This window comes from Scyliorhinus torazame, chromosome 10 (assembly GCF_047496885.1).
Source record: "Scyliorhinus torazame isolate Kashiwa2021f chromosome 10, sScyTor2.1, whole genome shotgun sequence".
Classification (NCBI taxonomy): Eukaryota; Metazoa; Chordata; class Chondrichthyes; order Carcharhiniformes; family Scyliorhinidae; genus Scyliorhinus; species Scyliorhinus torazame.
In genome coordinates, this window is record NC_092716.1 from 178742462 (window position 1) to 178759529 (window position 17068).

The 17068-nt window shown below is 49.0% G+C and overlaps 1 protein-coding gene across 1 annotated transcript in view; it reads right to left on the reverse strand.

The window, feature by feature from the left end:
* The window catches only part of ddb1 (damage-specific DNA binding protein 1), a 118458-nt gene extending 110323 nt beyond the window's left edge, over positions 1 to 8135 (reverse strand). Inside the window, exons 1-3 of the mRNA XM_072518998.1 lie at positions 7981 to 8135; positions 4618 to 4766; positions 1206 to 1322 (exon numbers count right to left, since the gene is read on the reverse strand). Coding sequence (XP_072375099.1) covers positions 1206 to 1322; positions 4618 to 4766; positions 7981 to 8041 — 327 coding nt within the window. The 5' untranslated portion in view covers positions 8042 to 8135. The remainder of the gene's footprint in view (positions 1 to 1205; positions 1323 to 4617; positions 4767 to 7980) is intronic.
* Between the last annotated feature and the right edge of the window lie 8933 nt (positions 8136 to 17068).

Here is a 17068-nt window from a genome sequence, read left to right on the forward strand (position 1 = left end):
GAGTATATACTTCACTTGATGGTGGATAAGGCTGTTACTGCCAAACAGATTTCTTAAATAATAAACGGGTAAGTGTACAGCAATGACATACCCTGGATTTTACAGTATTACATTTAACTCTCCTTTAGCTGTTAGAAAATAATGTCCGAGGTGTTAACATAAATAGCCTTGCATCACAGTCCATTTTGCTGATTATCCATGGAGTGTTTCTAGCTTATTTATTTCTCTTCAAAAGCTTCAAATGGACTAACTAATTTTACAATAATAAACTGAAAAATACTTGTCAATAAAGCATACGTACATATGCATTAGGAAAATCAGTTCAGGGTTAGAATACCACAATAGAACACCAAGATTACGTGCCGCTGATTCAGTATGAAGAGTTAGGCAGGGATGTCACTCCAATCAACATCAGGTGCATTTGAGCATCAGCAAATCCAAAGTAGCTTTAAAGGGCAGCACGGTAGCACAGTGGATAGCATTGTGGCTTCACAGCGCCAGGGTCCCAGGTTCAATTCCTCGCTGGGTCACTGTCTGTGTGGAGTCTGCACGTTCTCCCCGTGTCTGCGTGGGTTTCCTCCGGGTGCTCCGGTTTCCTCCCACAGTCCAAAGACGTGCAGGTTAGGTGGATTGGCCATGCTAAATTGCCCTTAATGTCCAAAAAGGTTAGGAGGGATTATTGGGTTATGGGGATAAGGTGGAAGTGAGGGCTTAAGTGGGTCGGTGCAGACTCGATGGGCCGAATGGCCTCCTTCTGCACTGTATGTTCTATGTTCTATGTTAGCTTCAGTTTAGATGGTATTCGGTTGTCATAACTTTCAACTCAAGCAGATAAGTTGAATAGCATGATGACAGCCCTGAACTCAATGTTGACAGTCAAGAGACACAGTTGGATGCCATTACTGTACAAGAAGCTGACCTGTACTTGCAGATTATGTTACAGATGGACAACATATAGATGGTGCATAAAGGGGTCTTAAGGTGGAGTGCTGGGATATACCAGAATTAAACTGGTGTTGCTTTAAGAACCACAGGCATGAACACTCATCCAAACATTCCAAGATTTATCCACTGCAACTACAGCACATTAACTTTAAATGCTATAACAAATTCTAATCTACCAAGAGGAATTTAAGTTTTTTTTAATTACTCCAAGACTTCAGAGCTCATGTAAATAAGGATGCAGAAATATAAGTTTATCTTACCTGTACATTTCCGTGGGCTCGTGTGATGATATCAATGTTTTCTCCATTCTGCTTATACTCCAGAATGCAGGCATTGTATTTTGCAGTCAGAATGAAAAGCAGATCCTTGCACTCACCCTGTTTGAATACAGATGTAACTTTGTCAGCCATTTCATGGATAGATGTCCCATCAAGTATTCTTCAAACCCATCTCAAAAAACTGTCCATTAATAGTTCATTTGAAATTATCTACCAATAACTCACAGCACAGGAAGGCCTTCCCTCCATTAACCATTCAACACAATAGGTTTCCTTTCGCACTATGCCGTAAAGAAGTGTGAAGAAAATTTATTAAACAAAGCCAAAGTGCTATTTAAACTATTGTATGGTAGTCAGAACTTGGGATTACTGGTGCCGCAGCTTTTCACCTTGCACTCATGGGAGAAATGCAAAAATGCCATATTTCAAGCAATTACAAAATTTATACTACGGGAGAAAAGACTGCCAATTGGTCAGCAAGTTGACTCTGATTGGCTGAGGCGTTGCCATGGAGAAATCAACGGAGAAAGTATAGGCTTCCCAAGCATTTGAAAAGAGATTATGCTATAAAACTCCAACCTGTTGTTCTTGACAATCAGAAGTTCAGATCATCTACGGAGGTGAAGTTACTTAAAAACACACAACTTCAAACATATGTTTTCAAACATGAGATCCATGCTTAAAACATATTCCTTTTGGTTGCAGAGAACATATCCCTACGAATGACTGTACGTCACTTCTGGCAAACGTAAATTAGCAATGATTGGGCAGCATTTGCAGAACAATTCGAAATGTGCTAAAAGCTACACTAATTTAAGATAATCAATCAAGCTTATACAAGCTTATTTGCATTTGATAGAAGTGACCTACATTCATAAGCAGGGATCTGTTCTCTGCAAACAAAAGAAATATGTTGAAGCCTTGCACCTTTTTCAATGGCCCACGAACACATGTTCTACATTGCCATCTCCATGGCAACGCCTCAGCCAGAGTTGACTTGACAACCAATCAGTACTCTTTACCTGTAATAGGAATTGTTGGGATTGTTTGAAATTTGGCATTTTTACATTTGTCCTGATGAGTGCAAGGTGAAAAGCATTGGCATGTCTCTATTCAATAAAAAAATTAACTATTGTTCCGAATATTAGGAAACATACTGCAGGAGGAAGAAAATGGATAAATAAACAGAAACTTCTGCATACAGTCTATATCATAATGAATATTATGAAAAATACTGCAGAAGGAAGAAAATGCATACATAGACAGAAGTCTCTGTATTATATGATATATATATGAAATAAAACTTATTTTTACCCCTCCAATTCATAGCTCAACAAGATTTGGGGTTGTATGCATCAACTGGAGAGAAACATGCTTATACTGGCTGGACATCCTATAATTATTTCATGTCAGTTTGCTTCCAAGAAACGTTCTACTGAACTGATTTGAAATGTGTTGTTCCTTCAAATTTCTACCCTGCACACCCCAGTTTACAAAACAGTTTGAAGCAGTTGAGAGAATACAGGACATACTGGTTCTGTAAATAAATTGTTCAAGTGGGGTGGGGACAGGGGCCAGAGACATGTCATGATCCAATAGTTGGAAGTTCAAAATCCTGTTATGCGACCTCCAAATATGAGAGCAGCCACCTCATTAGACCTTCTTGTCCCCAGCAGATGCTAGTCAGGCAGCATGGTAGCAGTGGTTAGCATTGTTGCTTCACAGTGGCAGGGTCCCAGGTTCGATTCCCGACTTGGGTCACCGTCTGTGCAGAGTCCGCACGTTCTCCCTGTGTCTGCATGGGTTTCCTCTGGGTGCTCCGGTTTCCTCCCACAAGTCTCGAAAGATGTGCTGGTAGGTGAATTGGACATTCTGAATTTTCCGTGTACCCGAACAGGCGCCAGAGTGTGGCAACAAGGGGTTTTCCACAGTAACTTCATTGCAGTGTTAATGTAAGCCTACTTATGACAATAAAGGTAATTATTATTATTGGACACCGGTCACGGAATCTTCGAGGACACGAAGTGGGGTATAAAAGGACAACCTGGAACCCCAGCATGGGTGACTACCACGATGAGACGGCCCAAAGACCAATACCAGCCCTAGATAAGAGGGAAGCTCAAATCAACAACTGCAGATCCTAAGACATCAGCCAACCCTCAAAGACCGAGGAACAGCCAACGGGGTTTAATCAGGCTTTTCAGACAAACCATTCAAATATAGGAATAAGTGGATAGGGTGTAAGGAATCCACGGAAGTTCGTGGCAGAAGCAGATAGCTAGTGCAGATTTTGGACTGTTTATTTATAGAAAGTTTGATAAGTATTGCTTCGTTATAAACTGTTTAATAAAGTGGTGTTGAATCTTTACCTGAATCTTGTCTCCTTCGTCTATCGAAATGAAAATGAAAATCATGTAACGCATCAGAATTAAAAAGGGTTACAGCAAACTGGTCACGGTCAGTTGGGGTGCATCTACCCCTCAACAACTTTCAGTTTACAACAACTTTGTTCACTGATTCATATCAGAGTAACTCATGTTGAGACCAATCCAATTTAATTTGCATTCCCCCGTTACTCTCGAAGTGGGAACTGGTTGATCTTCAGACTCTTACGGTCACCTTAATTTTTCTTGGGTCTTGTCCATCACTCAGAGTAAATAAATTGCCATTTTCCCTCCTCTTGTAAAGGCACTGGCAGTTGGCTCCACACGTACAAGATACAATATAAAACAGAGTGCAAATATGCTCTGAAGTCAGGAAAAACCATCACAACATAACTGAAAAAGGCAATCATCACTTTAGCACTGAACAGGCGCCGGAATGTGGCGACTAGGAGCTTTTCACAGTAACTTCATTTGAAGCCTACTTGTGACAATAAGCGATTTTCATTTCATTTCATTCTGGTGACAAGCATGAAAGATACATGCTTCAACCAAAACAAACACTGCCTTCCTCCCTGACACACAAACTGAAATATTTTCCTCCACCCTCAGTTCAAACAAATATCCTACTTAAAAAAAAAACAATTTGGGCTTCCCAATCCCAAAATCACTTCCCAGCATGTGACTTCTATGGGAGCATAAATGGGGCTTTGCAAGTAGTTGCAGCACCATGAACTGGTAGGGAGGAAGGAAGGAAAATCAGCCAATGTTTCCACTCTTGGTCATTATTTGATGACTCCAGGCTATAAGTGAGCATTGGGACAGGACTCTTGTTGTAATGTAAACCAGCTACTGAGTAACCTAACATTCACCATGCAGAATCTCATGAAAAATGCTAATTTATGATACCAGAGTATCTTGTGCCTTCAGAATGGGAGAGAATTGGCTGAATATGTAGGAATTGCATCTGACCAAATTACAGCTGAAACCTAACGCCTCTTTGTATATCTTACCTTCGGTCGGAAAAGCTCCATTACAGCAATCTTGCCATACATGCCCACTTCCTTGACAGGGCGCAAACCCTCTGGTGTAACCACATAAATCTCCAACCTTGTGTTCTTGGCGATCAGCAGGTTCAGATCATCTGCTGAGGTGAAGTGACCTAAAACAAAACAAATTGAAACCAATGTTTTTAGACATGAAATCACACCATGAACCTGATAATGAGAAAGTCACAACCAGTCTCAAAAAACTACATACATTTTTTTTTTTAAAAATCTCCCTCATTTTTAGTCCAAGCAAATAAAGTGAAAACTTATAAACAAATAAGCATCCGCTGTATCATATTAGATGAAGTATAATCCAAACCGAAGCGTAATCTGAACTAAGGAAGATAGGGAAGTTGGAGTTGATTCACTGTGAATTAAACCAAAACAACTATAAAGCAGTGGCTAAGGTAAGGAACAACCAAGAAATCAACAGGTAACATTTTCAGAATCCAATAGAAGAATATCTGCAATACAAGTTTCATGAGCCTTGCTGTCTTAATGAACAAATGCACTGACTAGTATGGCACGAGTCACATTTTCTTTAGAAAAGGCAAGACTGTGAGGTGAATTGATAGAAATGTTCAGACGTATGAAGGGGTTTGAATGAGAAGAGATAGAAAAGATCTTCCACTTGTGGGGAAGTCCAAAACAAGATCCATAAATAAGGCATTCACTTATAAATCCAATTTACTCAGGAGTAGAATCCGATGCCACCAGGAGTTTTTCAGGCGATTATCTTGGCCAACATTGAATATGAAGCACAGAAACATGATCTTCAGCTTGATGGCATTCATGATCTGTGTGAGCCCCCTTCCTCATCTGATGCTATCACCAGACCCTCCTATTCCTTTCTCCCTTATGTGGTTAGCCAGCTTACTATTAAATGCTATGTTATCCACCTCAACTACTTCTTGTGGTAGACAGTTTCACATTGTTGGGGTGGTCCATACCCTGGAGATACCCCCAGAGATGCACTGTGGGACCTTCAGAGGTCCCCATGTGGGGGGCATCCCCAAGCAAGGACTGCATGGGAATTTTCAACTTTCACTGGTCAATTACTGTGTGCCTGGAAGCCTCTGAAACTCTGACTTACAAAACAGTGACCCAGGAAAAAGTTACAGGATTAAACCCAACTTTAACCTTTCAGTAACTATAATACTGACCCACTCATCAACTTCTGAAGAGGAGTCATATTGGACTTGAAACATTAATGGTGCTTCTCTCTGCACGGATGCTATCAGAACTGCTGAGTTTATTGAGCACTTTATTTCAGGTCTCCAACATGCAAAATATTTAGCATTTATATGGCGGCTTTTGTTTTTAAAAAATTCATTCTCAGAAAATGGACTTTCTTGGCAACATAAACAATCGTTGCCCATTCCTACCTACCCTTTGGTGATGGCATACCTTCTTAAGTCCATGTAGTGAACTTAACTCCGAAAGTGCTGTTAAGTCTGAAGTTCCAGAATTTTGACCGAGCAATAATAAAATTAGTCTGTTAAAGGATGATGTCACCCTTGTAAAAATCAGTTTGGCATGATTCATTAATACTGTGTTATTTTCCATAAGGTGCTTGCTTTCTTCACAGTTGTGTTAATAGAATCCTTCTTCAAACATTACCAAGGTGCAGGAAGTCAGCACTGGAGAATGGAATGTACATATGATCATGTATTTTTATTGTACCTGGTTCCAGCTGTAGTTTCTGAACAGCCAAGTTCTTGAGTTTAATGACGAGGTTCTAAATAAATGCAGTGTTTGAGGCTGTGGTTTTTCTTTTGAGGTGAAGGGAGTGTACAGGATGAAATAGGAGCTGAAAGATACAACAGGTGTGCCACTATCTCTTTTCTCCCAGGAATTTGGTCTGAAGTACAGTCCAACTGTAAAGGAGTCTTTCATTCAAAGTCCCAACAATTTCACTCCACATTGCTCTGAAACTCAGCGAAGTTATTGTACAACTGCTGCAAAAAGTGGGTATTGCAATAGTAAAAGTTACATTGGTCAAGCAAAGTTATAGGAAGCTTTGTACTTTATCCAATCCATACCTAACCAAGGAAACCTAGATACCGATTCCTAGTGGCCAAAACGGAAAATTTACAAATTCTCAATGCTACGTCTCTCACTTGGCATTCTAAAAGTGGTATCTTGTTCACAACTACGGAGGAACAGAGCATCGCAATGAAAATTATCAGAATTAATACGAGTTGTGTGCGAAACTGATACATCCAAAGGGCAACATCCTCATGAAAATTTTCAGCAAACCTATTTAATTTGGAGAAATGGCAAAAAGGCACAGAAAACCTAGAATGATTTTTGGGAGATGAGCATCAGACAAAGATATGATAAGGCTTAAGTTGTCTAACAAATTTACTGATGATCACATCAATAAAATTCAAGTTTTAAAAAATGACCTCTGGTTACTCTGTCGATTTTTTTTTTCAATTTAGTGTACTAAATTATTTTTTTCCAATTCAGGGACAATTTAGCTTTGCCAATTCACCTATCCTGCACATCTTTGGGTTGTGGGGTGAGACCCACACAGACACAGGGAGAATGTGCAAACTCCACACAGACAGTGACTCGGAGCCGGGATCGAACACGGGTCCTCAGCGGCGTGAGACAGCAGTGCTAGCCACTGCAACACCTTGCCGCCCCTACTCTGTAGATAAATGATTTGTTATTGGCCCTAAAACCAGCACCTTCAAGTCCCAAAGCACCTCAGAGGTGAAAATGGTGCAATGCAGGAATAAATATAGTCAGCACCCAAGGAAAGAAAAATATATGTTCTGATGTCCCAGTACTATACAATGTTGCCCTGTTTAAAAGTGCACATATGTGGATATTAGGTGTGTAAAGAATTGAATCTGGTTGTGACAAAACACAACAGTGCAACAGCCCACATTTACTGTAAAGGCTCAAACAATGAAGCTGCCGGCCTAAATGAGGCAGAAGGGACCACTGGCACCCAAAGGACAGCATCGACCTCAGTATATTCAGCAGGGATGTGGCAAGATTTTAAGTTAATTGGAAGGTATTAATAAACAAACAAAGGCTTGTCACACACTTTTCGATGGGTAAACACTCCTTTAACATTAATATCCTAATGTAATTGATATTAAGCCGCATAAATGCAAAGAGCTGAATCAATTGTACATTCCCTAACTGCTCCAAAGATTGCTGCAGCGTCTACCTGCTGCTCATTCACTGTTGTGACTAGGCCTTACTCGAGGCCTGACTCTGCCAGCCCGAACCTACCACACTTCCCTCCCAAAAACCCAGGTTCTTTGCCGGGCAGGGAAAGTGAGCAGTTTGCGCATTAACAATATTTACCAGTAACGCAGGCATTCACAGCGGTCGGTTTCTGCGCTGTCACCACATAGTTGTAAGACATGGTGGCGGCCCGCGCTCTCCGGCGATACCAGCTCTTTTCGCTCGCGCTTCCTCCGACCTCGTACTCCCGCCGTCCCCCGTCACGTGATCACGGCCTGAGCAACGGCCGCCGTCTGACTAACAGCGGCCATTTTTGTTCGGGGCAAATGCTGCCACCTGACTCCTGTGGCTGCTAATCCAAAGAGTGGTTCGGTACTTCAGGAAGGACTGCACAACTTGCTCAACGTATCCATTTCCCATTCATGCCACCTTCGCTGCCAGTCCCCAATAACGTTCCTGGTTAATATACATCCAATAGTGTCAGTCAGTGTCTTTATACCGCATCGTCCTGCGAGACATGACACCCCTCTTCAATGCACGACGTTCGTTCACAGCCTCCGACAATCTCAACTTTATCACCTTTTTGTAATGGGATCGCCAATAGATGGGGAGAGCACCCGAGCCAAGGAACTGGGAGGCCCAACTGAGCAGTAAGAAGTGTTATTGGCAGGCTCCAGGGCAGAACCCGAGGCCATGGGGGAGAACAAGGACTGCAGCAATGAGCAGGTGCGGAGGAAGACTGCTGTGATGCACTATCAATTACGTCGAGAGGAGAGTAGAGTAATCAAGGCTTTGTTTCGCAGAGGTGCGGAGCCTCCCGCAGCTGCTGCCGAAATGGCTGCAGCTCGGAGAGCCCACACATTTATACTCCCTCCGCCTACTGGGCAGAGCCAGCAGGCAGGGATCTACCCCCGTACCTGCCTTACCGTAATACCCTCGTATGCAGTATATACAATACAACAGTGGTGACTACCACATTCACCCCCTGTTAAAAAAAGAGTGCAGCGGGGGTGGTGGAAAACTATTTACATACAGTGTAGCGCACAAAGACTCCGTGAGACGAATAGAGTGCAGTCGATGAGGCTTTATTAAGCGTGCCTGTTCCCCCGCAACTCGATAGTAAACTGGCCTGCAGGGGAAGACTCCGGCTTCTGGCGGAGCTAGAGGTCAACGGCCAACCAGGACCCGGGATCTGTCAGCCAATGACATTAGGGCTTCCAGTCCCACATGACCCCCAATACATACTACCACATTCACCCCTTGTCAACAATGAACCCGGCGGGGTGATGCTTCGTATGGTGGTAAGGGTTTACAGGGCTGGTCCTGGGAGGAAAAAAAACATTCACAAGGCAATACAGTATTGTACAATTTTGTCCTGTTGCAACTATTTACAGAGGGTATAGGAAGAAAAGCAAAATGTTCTTGTGAAAAGTCCATATTTAGTTTTAGATCGACGCCACGAGTCGGTCGGGTGGTCTGGTCGTCCGTGTCGATCGCCTCGGCCCCGGTGGTGGTGGTGCTTGTACTGGTGTTGTCGCCTCCAGGAGCCTTTCGGTTTCAGCTTGGGCTTTATTCTTGGTCGGTGCTGAGGGGAGGGGAACCGATATTCCTGGGAAGGGGGCGGTCGCGGGGTGCGGCGGTGGCAGGAAGGGGGGGGGGTTGGGTTGATGGTGTCGGGAGGGTGTGCGTGTTGCCGGCGGGCGCCAGATCCCGCAGGGAGACCGTGTCCTGTCGGCCGTCGGGGTACTCCACGTAGGCGTACTGGGGGTTCGCGTGGAGGAGGTGAACCCTTTCGACCAACGGGTCCACCTTATGTGCCCGCACATGCTTTCGGAGCAGGATGGGTCCTGGGGCCGCCAGCCAGGTCGGCAGCGACGTTCCAGAGGAGGACCTCCTAGGGAAGACAAGGAGACGCTCGTGAGGCGTTTGATTAGTGCTCGTACATAATAACGACCGGATGGAGTGGAGAGCGTCCGGGAGGACCTCCTGCCACCGTGAAACTGGGAGGTCCCTGGACCGTAGGGCCAGTAGGACGGTCTTCCAGACCGTGCCATTTTCCCTCTCTACTTGCCCGTTCCCCCGGGGGTTGTAGCTGGTCGTCCTGCTTGAGGCTATGCCCTTGCTGAGCAGGAACTGGCGCAGCTCGTCACTCATGAAAGAGTCTTGTCGTTTTTGATTTTGCCCCGCTGTGCATTATTGAACATGAAGGCTACCGAGCGTTGGTCAGTGAGGAGAGTGAATCTCCTGCCAGCCAGGTAATGCCTCCAATGTCGCACAGCTTCCACTATGGCTTGGGCTTCCTTTTCTACTGAAGAGTGGCGGATTTCTGAGGCGTGGAGGGTCCGGGAGAAAAAGGCCACGGGTCTGCCCGCTTGGTTAAGGGTGGCCGCTAGAGCTACGTCGGAGGCGTCGCTCTCGACCTGGAAGGGGAGGGACTCGTCGATGGCGCGCATCGTGGCCTTTGCGATATCCGCTTTGATGCGGCTGAAGGCCTGGCAAGCCTCTGTCAACAGAGGGAAGGTCGTGGTCTGTATTAGGGGGCGGGCCTTGTCTGCGTACTGGGGGACCCACTGGGCGTAGTATGAAAAGAACCCCAGGCAGCGTTTCAGGGCTTTTGGGCAGTGCGGGAGGAGAAATTCCATGAGTGCGCGCATACGTTCGGGGTCGGGGCCTATTATCCCATTGCGCACTACGTCGCCCAGAATGGCTAAAAACGCACTTGTCCTCGTTGTACGTGAGGTTCAAGGCTTTGGCGGTCTGGAGGAATTTTTGGAGATTGGCGTCGTGGTCCTGCTGATCGTGGCCGCAGATGGTTACATTGTCGAGATACGGGAACGTGGCCCGCAACCCATGTTGATCAACTATTCGGTCCATCTCCCGTTGGAAGACCGAGACCCCGTTTGTGACGCCAAAAGGGACCCGTAGGAAATGGTATAAACGGCCGTCTGCCTCGAAGGCTGTGTACTTGCGGTCACTTGGGCGGATGGGGAGCTGATGGTAGGCGGACTTGAGGTCCACGGTGGAGAAGACTTTATATTGGGCAATCCGGTTGACCATGTCGGATATGCGGGGGAGAGGGTACGCGTCTAGTTGTGTGTACCTGTTGATGGTCTGGCTATAGTCAATGACCATCCTTTGTTTCTCCCCTGTCTTCACTACTACCACCTGCGCTCTCCAGGGACTATTGCTGGCCTGGATTATGCCCTCCTTTAGTAGCCGCTGGACTTCGGACCGAATGAAGGTCCGGTCCTGGGCGCTGTACCGTCTGCTCCTAGTGGCGACGGGTTTGCAATCCGGGGTGAGGTTCGCAAACAAGGACGGGGGTTGCACCTTGAGGGTTGCGAGGCCGCAGATAGTGAGTGGGGGTATTGGGCCGCCGAATTTGAACGTAAGGCTCTGTAGATTGCATTGGAAATCTAATCCCAGCAAGGTGGGGGCACAGAGTTGGGGAAGGACGTTTAGTTTGTAGTTTTTGAACTCCCTCCCCTGCACCGTTAGGGTAACTATGCAGAATCCCTGGATCTGTACGGAGTGGGATCCTGCAGCTAGGGAAATCTTTTGTGCGCTGGGATAGGTGGTCAAGGAACAGCGTCTTACCGTGTCGGGGTGTATAAAGCTCTCCGTGCTCCCAGAGTCGACTAGGCATGGCGTCTCATGGCCGTTTATTAGCACCGTTGTCGTAATCGTCTGGAGTGTCCGGGGCCGAGCTTGATCGAGCGTAATTGAAGCGAGACGTGGTTGTAGAAGCGGAGTGGGGTCCGTTGTTGCCGTCCAAGATGGCGTCAGGGATGGACAAAATGGCCGCCCCCATACATCGCACGTGGCTGGGGGGTCACAAGATGGCGGCGGGGGTGGACAAAATGGCCGCCCCCACGCGTCGTACAGGTCTGGGGCGGTCCAAGATGGCGGCGCCCCTCTTCCCCTCGTGGTGGCCGGGACCCAAAATGGCGGCGTCTGTGGGTCGCACATGGTGCGCTGGGGAGCGCTTGGACCGCGAGCGCTAGGACCGCGCGGAGCTCCCTCACCGGGGACAGCGGTGGTCGGGGCCCAAGTAGGTGGCGCCAGCGGGTCAGGCGTGGGGCGGGGGTTAGGGGGGCGTTAGGGACGCGCAAAACTCCCTCCTCTCCGTGGAGAGTGTTGGCCGGGACCCAAAGCGGTAGCGCTGGCGGCGGGTCATACATGGGCTGCGGGGAGGGGGGTTGGGGAGCGTAAGTGGCGTGCAGGGCTCCCTGTTCTCCCGGGACCGTGGTGGTCGAGACCCAGAGCGGCTGCGCCTGCGGGTCGTACATGGCGTGCTGGGGGGGTTGGGGGCGCGTAAACGGCTTGCAGGGTTCCCTGTTCTCCCGGGACAGCAGCGACCTCGCGGGACCGGCACACAACCGCATAATGGCCCTTTTTCCCGCAGCTTTTGCAGATAGCTGCGCGGGCCGGGCAGCGCTGTCGGGGGTGTTTCGCCTGGCCGCAGAAATAACAGCGGGCGCCCCCGGTGCGACTCGGCGTTTGGACCGCGCAAGCCTGTGGGGTGTCCGGGGGGGGGGGGTAGGGGGTTTGTCGCGACGGGTACATACAGGGCCCAATGGGCTGCCGCGTGGTCGGGGCCGTAGGCGCGGGTATTACGCGCGGCCACGTCTAGGGAGGCTGCTAAGGCCCGTGCCTCAGAGTCCTAGCGACTCTTTCTAGAAGTCTTTGGCGGATTTGGGAGGATTGCATACCTGCCACAAAAGCATCGCGCATTAACATGTCCGTGTGTTCGTTTGCGTTAACCGACGGGCAGCTGCAGGCTCGTCCCAAAATCAGCAGCGCGGCGTAGAATTCGTCCATCGATTCTCCGGGACCTTGCCGTCTCGTCGCGAGCTGGTAGCGAGCGTAGATTTGGTTAACTGGGCGGACATAGAGACTTTTCAGTGCTGCGAACGCCGTCTGGAAATCCTCCGCGTCTTCGATGAGGGAGAAAATCTCCGTGCTCACCCTCGAGTGCAGGGCCTGCAGTTTTTGGTCTTCTGTGACCCGGCCGGTGGTCGTTCTGAGGTAGGCCTCGAAGCAAGTCTGCCAGTGCTTGAAGGCTGCTGCCGCGTTCACTGCGTGGGGGCTGATCCTCAGGCATTCCGGGATGATCCTGAGCTCCATAGTCCTTTTTAGGCACGCTTAATAAATTGTAGCGCACAAAGACTCCGTGAGACGAATAGAGTGAAGTCGATGAGGCTTTATTAAGCATGTCTGTTCCCCCGCAGCTCGATAGTAAACTGGCCTGCGGGGGAAGACTCCGGCTTCTTATACCCGGCCTTCAGGGCGGAGCTAGAGGTCAACGGCCAACCAGGACCCGGGATCTGTCAGCCAATGACATTAGGGCTTCCAGTCCCACATGACCCCCAATACATACTACCACATACGGGTTGTTTAAAATTTTAGAAAGAGTTTACAAATTTAGACGATCGGGCGCCTTGATCCGTCGTTGCGAGCGCCGCAGTTCTGGTGGGGATTCAGGCGTCGGTACGGTTGTCAGTGATCCCGGGAGCGTGTCGACGTCAACTTCATCCCCAGGTGGGACCAAGGGGAGGATGGATTGTCCTGGAGCGGAGGCTGTGGTGGGGTGCGCTGGGGGGGGGGGGGGGGGGGGGGGAGGGTGGTAGGCACCGGGGCAGCAGCGGGGGGGGGGGGACCCAGCTGGCACTAAGTCCCTGAGGGAGACTGTGTCTTGGCGGCCGTCGGGATACGCTAAATAGGCGTACTGCGGGTTCGCGTGGAGTAGCTGTACCCTCTCAACCAAAGGGTCCGCCTTGTGGAACCGCACGTGCTTGCGGAGGAGAACGGGTCCTGGAGCTGCCAGCCATGTTGGGAGCGAAACCCCAGAGGTGGACTTCCTGGGGAAGGCAAAGAGGCGTTCATGGGGAGTTTCATTAGTCGCAGTGCACAGGAGCGACCGAATGGAGTGGAGGGCGTCGGGGAGGACCTCCTGCCAGAGGGAGGCCGGGAGATTTCTGGACCTTGGGGCCAGCTGGACGGCCGTCCAGACCATCCCATTCTCCCGCTCCACCTGCCCATTTCCCCGGGGGTTGTAGCTGGTCGTCCTGCTCGAGGCAATGCCCCTGTTGAGCAGGTACTGGCGCAGCTCATCACTCATAAATGAGGATCCCCGGTCGCCGTGGACGTAGGTGGGGAAACCGGACAGTGCGAAGATGGTGTTGAGGGCTTTGATGACGGTGGCAGACGTCATATCGGGGCATTGGATGGCGAAGGGGAATCTGGAATATTCGTCGACCACATTAAGAAAGTGTTGCGGTCGGTGGAGGGGAGGGGCTCTTTGACGTCCACGCTGAGGCGTTCAAAGGGGCAGGAGGACTTCAACAGGCACGCACGGTCTGGCCGGTAGAAGTGCGGTTTACACTCCGCGCAGACCTGGCAGTCTCTGGTGACAGCCCTGACATCCTCGATGGAGTAGGGCAGATTGCGAGCCTTTATGAAGTGATAAAAGCAGGTGACCCCTGGGTGACAGAGATCGTCGTGCAGGGTCCGGAGTCGGTTCACTTGTGCGCCGGCACAAGTACCTCGGGATAGGGCATCGAGGGGCTCATTGAGCTTACCGGGGCGATACAAAATCTTGTAATTGTAGGTGGAGAGCTCGATCCTCCACCTCAAGATCTTATCATTTTTGATCTTACCCCGCTGCGTGTTGTTAAACATGAAGGCACTATAAGGAGATCCATCGTTGTAAAATCTCTGCGTAATAAATTGATGCACTATCAATTACGACGAGACAAGAGTAGAGAGTAATCGAGGGTTTATTACGCAGAAATGTGGAGCCTCCCGAAGCTGCTGCCGAAATGGCTGCAGCTCGGATAGCCCACACATTTATACTCCGCCCACTGGGCGGAGCCAGCAGGCAGGGATCTTCCCCCGTACCTGTAATACAGGGGCCTTACCGTAATAACACTCGTATGCAGTATACACAATACAACAGTGGTGACTACCACATGCTGCCACCCAGAAGGACAAGACATATGCATGGGAGCTCCACCACCCACAAGTTCCCTTCCAAGTCACAGACTTCCTCGATGGAGGAGTGCAGTTTGCGGGCGTGAATGAAGTGATAAAAGCGGGTGACCCCTGGGTGACAGAGATCATCGTTCAGGGTCCGGAGTCAGTCCACTTGTGCGCTGGCACATGTACCTCGGGACAGGGCATCGGGGGGGCTCGTTGAGTTTACCGGGGCGATACAAAATCTCGTAATTAAAGGTGGAGAGCTCGATACTCCACCTCAAGATCTTATCATTTTTGATCTTACCCCGCTGTGTGTTGTTAAACATGAAGGCAACCGACCGTTGGTCTGTGAGGAGAGTGAATCTCCTGCCGGCCAGGTAATGCCTCCAGTGCCGCGCAGCTTCAACGATAGTTTGGGCCTCCTTTTCGATGGAGGAGCACCGAAATTCAGAGGCATGGAGGGTGCGGGAAAAGAATGCCTCGGGCCTGCCTGCCTGGTTGAGGATGGCGGCCAGAGCGACGTCTGATGCATCACTCTCGACTTGGAAGGGGAGCGTCTCGTCGACCGCGTGTATCGCGGCCTTGGCGATGTCGGCCTTGATACGGTTGAACGCCTGGTGAGCCTCGGCCGTCAGTGGGAAACCGGTGGAATGGATGAGTGGGTGGGCCTTGTCCGCATAGTTAGGGACCCACTGGGCGTAGTACGAAAAGAACCCCAGGCATCTTTTGAGGGCCTTAGAACTCCGTTCTGAACCACATAGCCGAGGATGGCTAATCGGTTCGTGCTGAACACACACTTCTCCTTGGTGTAGGTTAGGTTGAGGTGTTTGGTGGTGTGGAAAAATTTGGAAAGGTTAGCGTTGTGGTCCTGCTGGTCGTGACCGCAGATGGTGACGTTATCCAGGTACGGGAAAGTGGTCCGCAGTCTGTCCCGGTCAGCCATTCGGTCCATCTCCCGTTGTTAGACTGAGACCCCGTTAGTGACGCCGAAGAGAACCCTAAGGAAATGGTAAAGGCGGCCGTCCGCTTCAAACGCGGTGTACGGGCGGTCCGCCTTACGAATGGGGAGCTGGTGGCAGGCAGATTTCAGATCCACTGTCGAGACGACCCGGTATTATGCAATCTGATTGACCATATCAGATATGCGTGGGAGGGGGTATGCGTCGAGCTGCGTGTACCGATTGATGGTCTGACTGTAGTCAACGACCATCCTGTTTTTCTCCCCCGTTTTCACCACTACCACATGGGCTCTCCAGGGGCTGCTGCTGGCTTCGATGATACCTTCCCGCAGCAGCCGCTGGACCTCAGACCTGATGAAGGTCCAGTCCTGGGCGCTGTACCATCTGCTACTGTACAGATGCACTATCAATTACGACGAGACGAGAGTAGAGCGTAATCGAGGCTTTATTACACAGAGATGTGTGGCCTCCTACAGCTGCTGCTGAAATGGCTGCAGTTCGGAGAGCACACACATTTATACTCCGCCTACTGGGTGGAGCCAGCAGGCAGGGGTCTACCCCCGTACCTGTAGTACAGGGGCCTTACCGTAATACCCTCGTATCCAGTGCAGTATATACAATATAATACAACAGTGGTGACTACCACAAAGGGCAAATGGGAATGGGCAATGAAAAATGCTGGTAGAGTCATTCTTTGAAAGAATAAAGAAAAAGCTTGAAACCTCTGACAGTGGCTCGACAGCCAAGAAGTAGATCAGACATATTACAGTTGCTGGAGACCTTTGCAGACTGATGGTACAGTACTCCTGAGTCCAAGAAGCCCCAAGCAGAGGCAGATTCCCCTCCCGTCAGGGAGATGAGGTAACAGGGTTGCTACATAGTAGACTTATAACTAATGTCAGGCCACATGGAGTCAAAGGACAAGGAGCAGACAGATTAGAAACTTAGCTACAAAACAGAAAACAGCATTGGGTTAAAGGCTCAGATTGACAAAGGTGTCTAAAGGTGTTTCGCAGCGACTGGCACTGGGGCCATAGTTGTTCACAATTTACATAAATAATTTGGACTCTACCTCCTTATGTAGCCATGTAAAATGGCTGCGTTCCGATTAATCTGGCCAAAACCCAGTTTAAAATGGCTAACCCGAAAGACTGCTGGGAAAAGCAGCCAAGAAGACACAAGCAGGCAGCTGCAGACAGGTTCGCATATTCAGCTCTGGGAACGTAGCCAGATTGATACTCAGGGCTATCAACAGCCCTTCAACCCAGGTA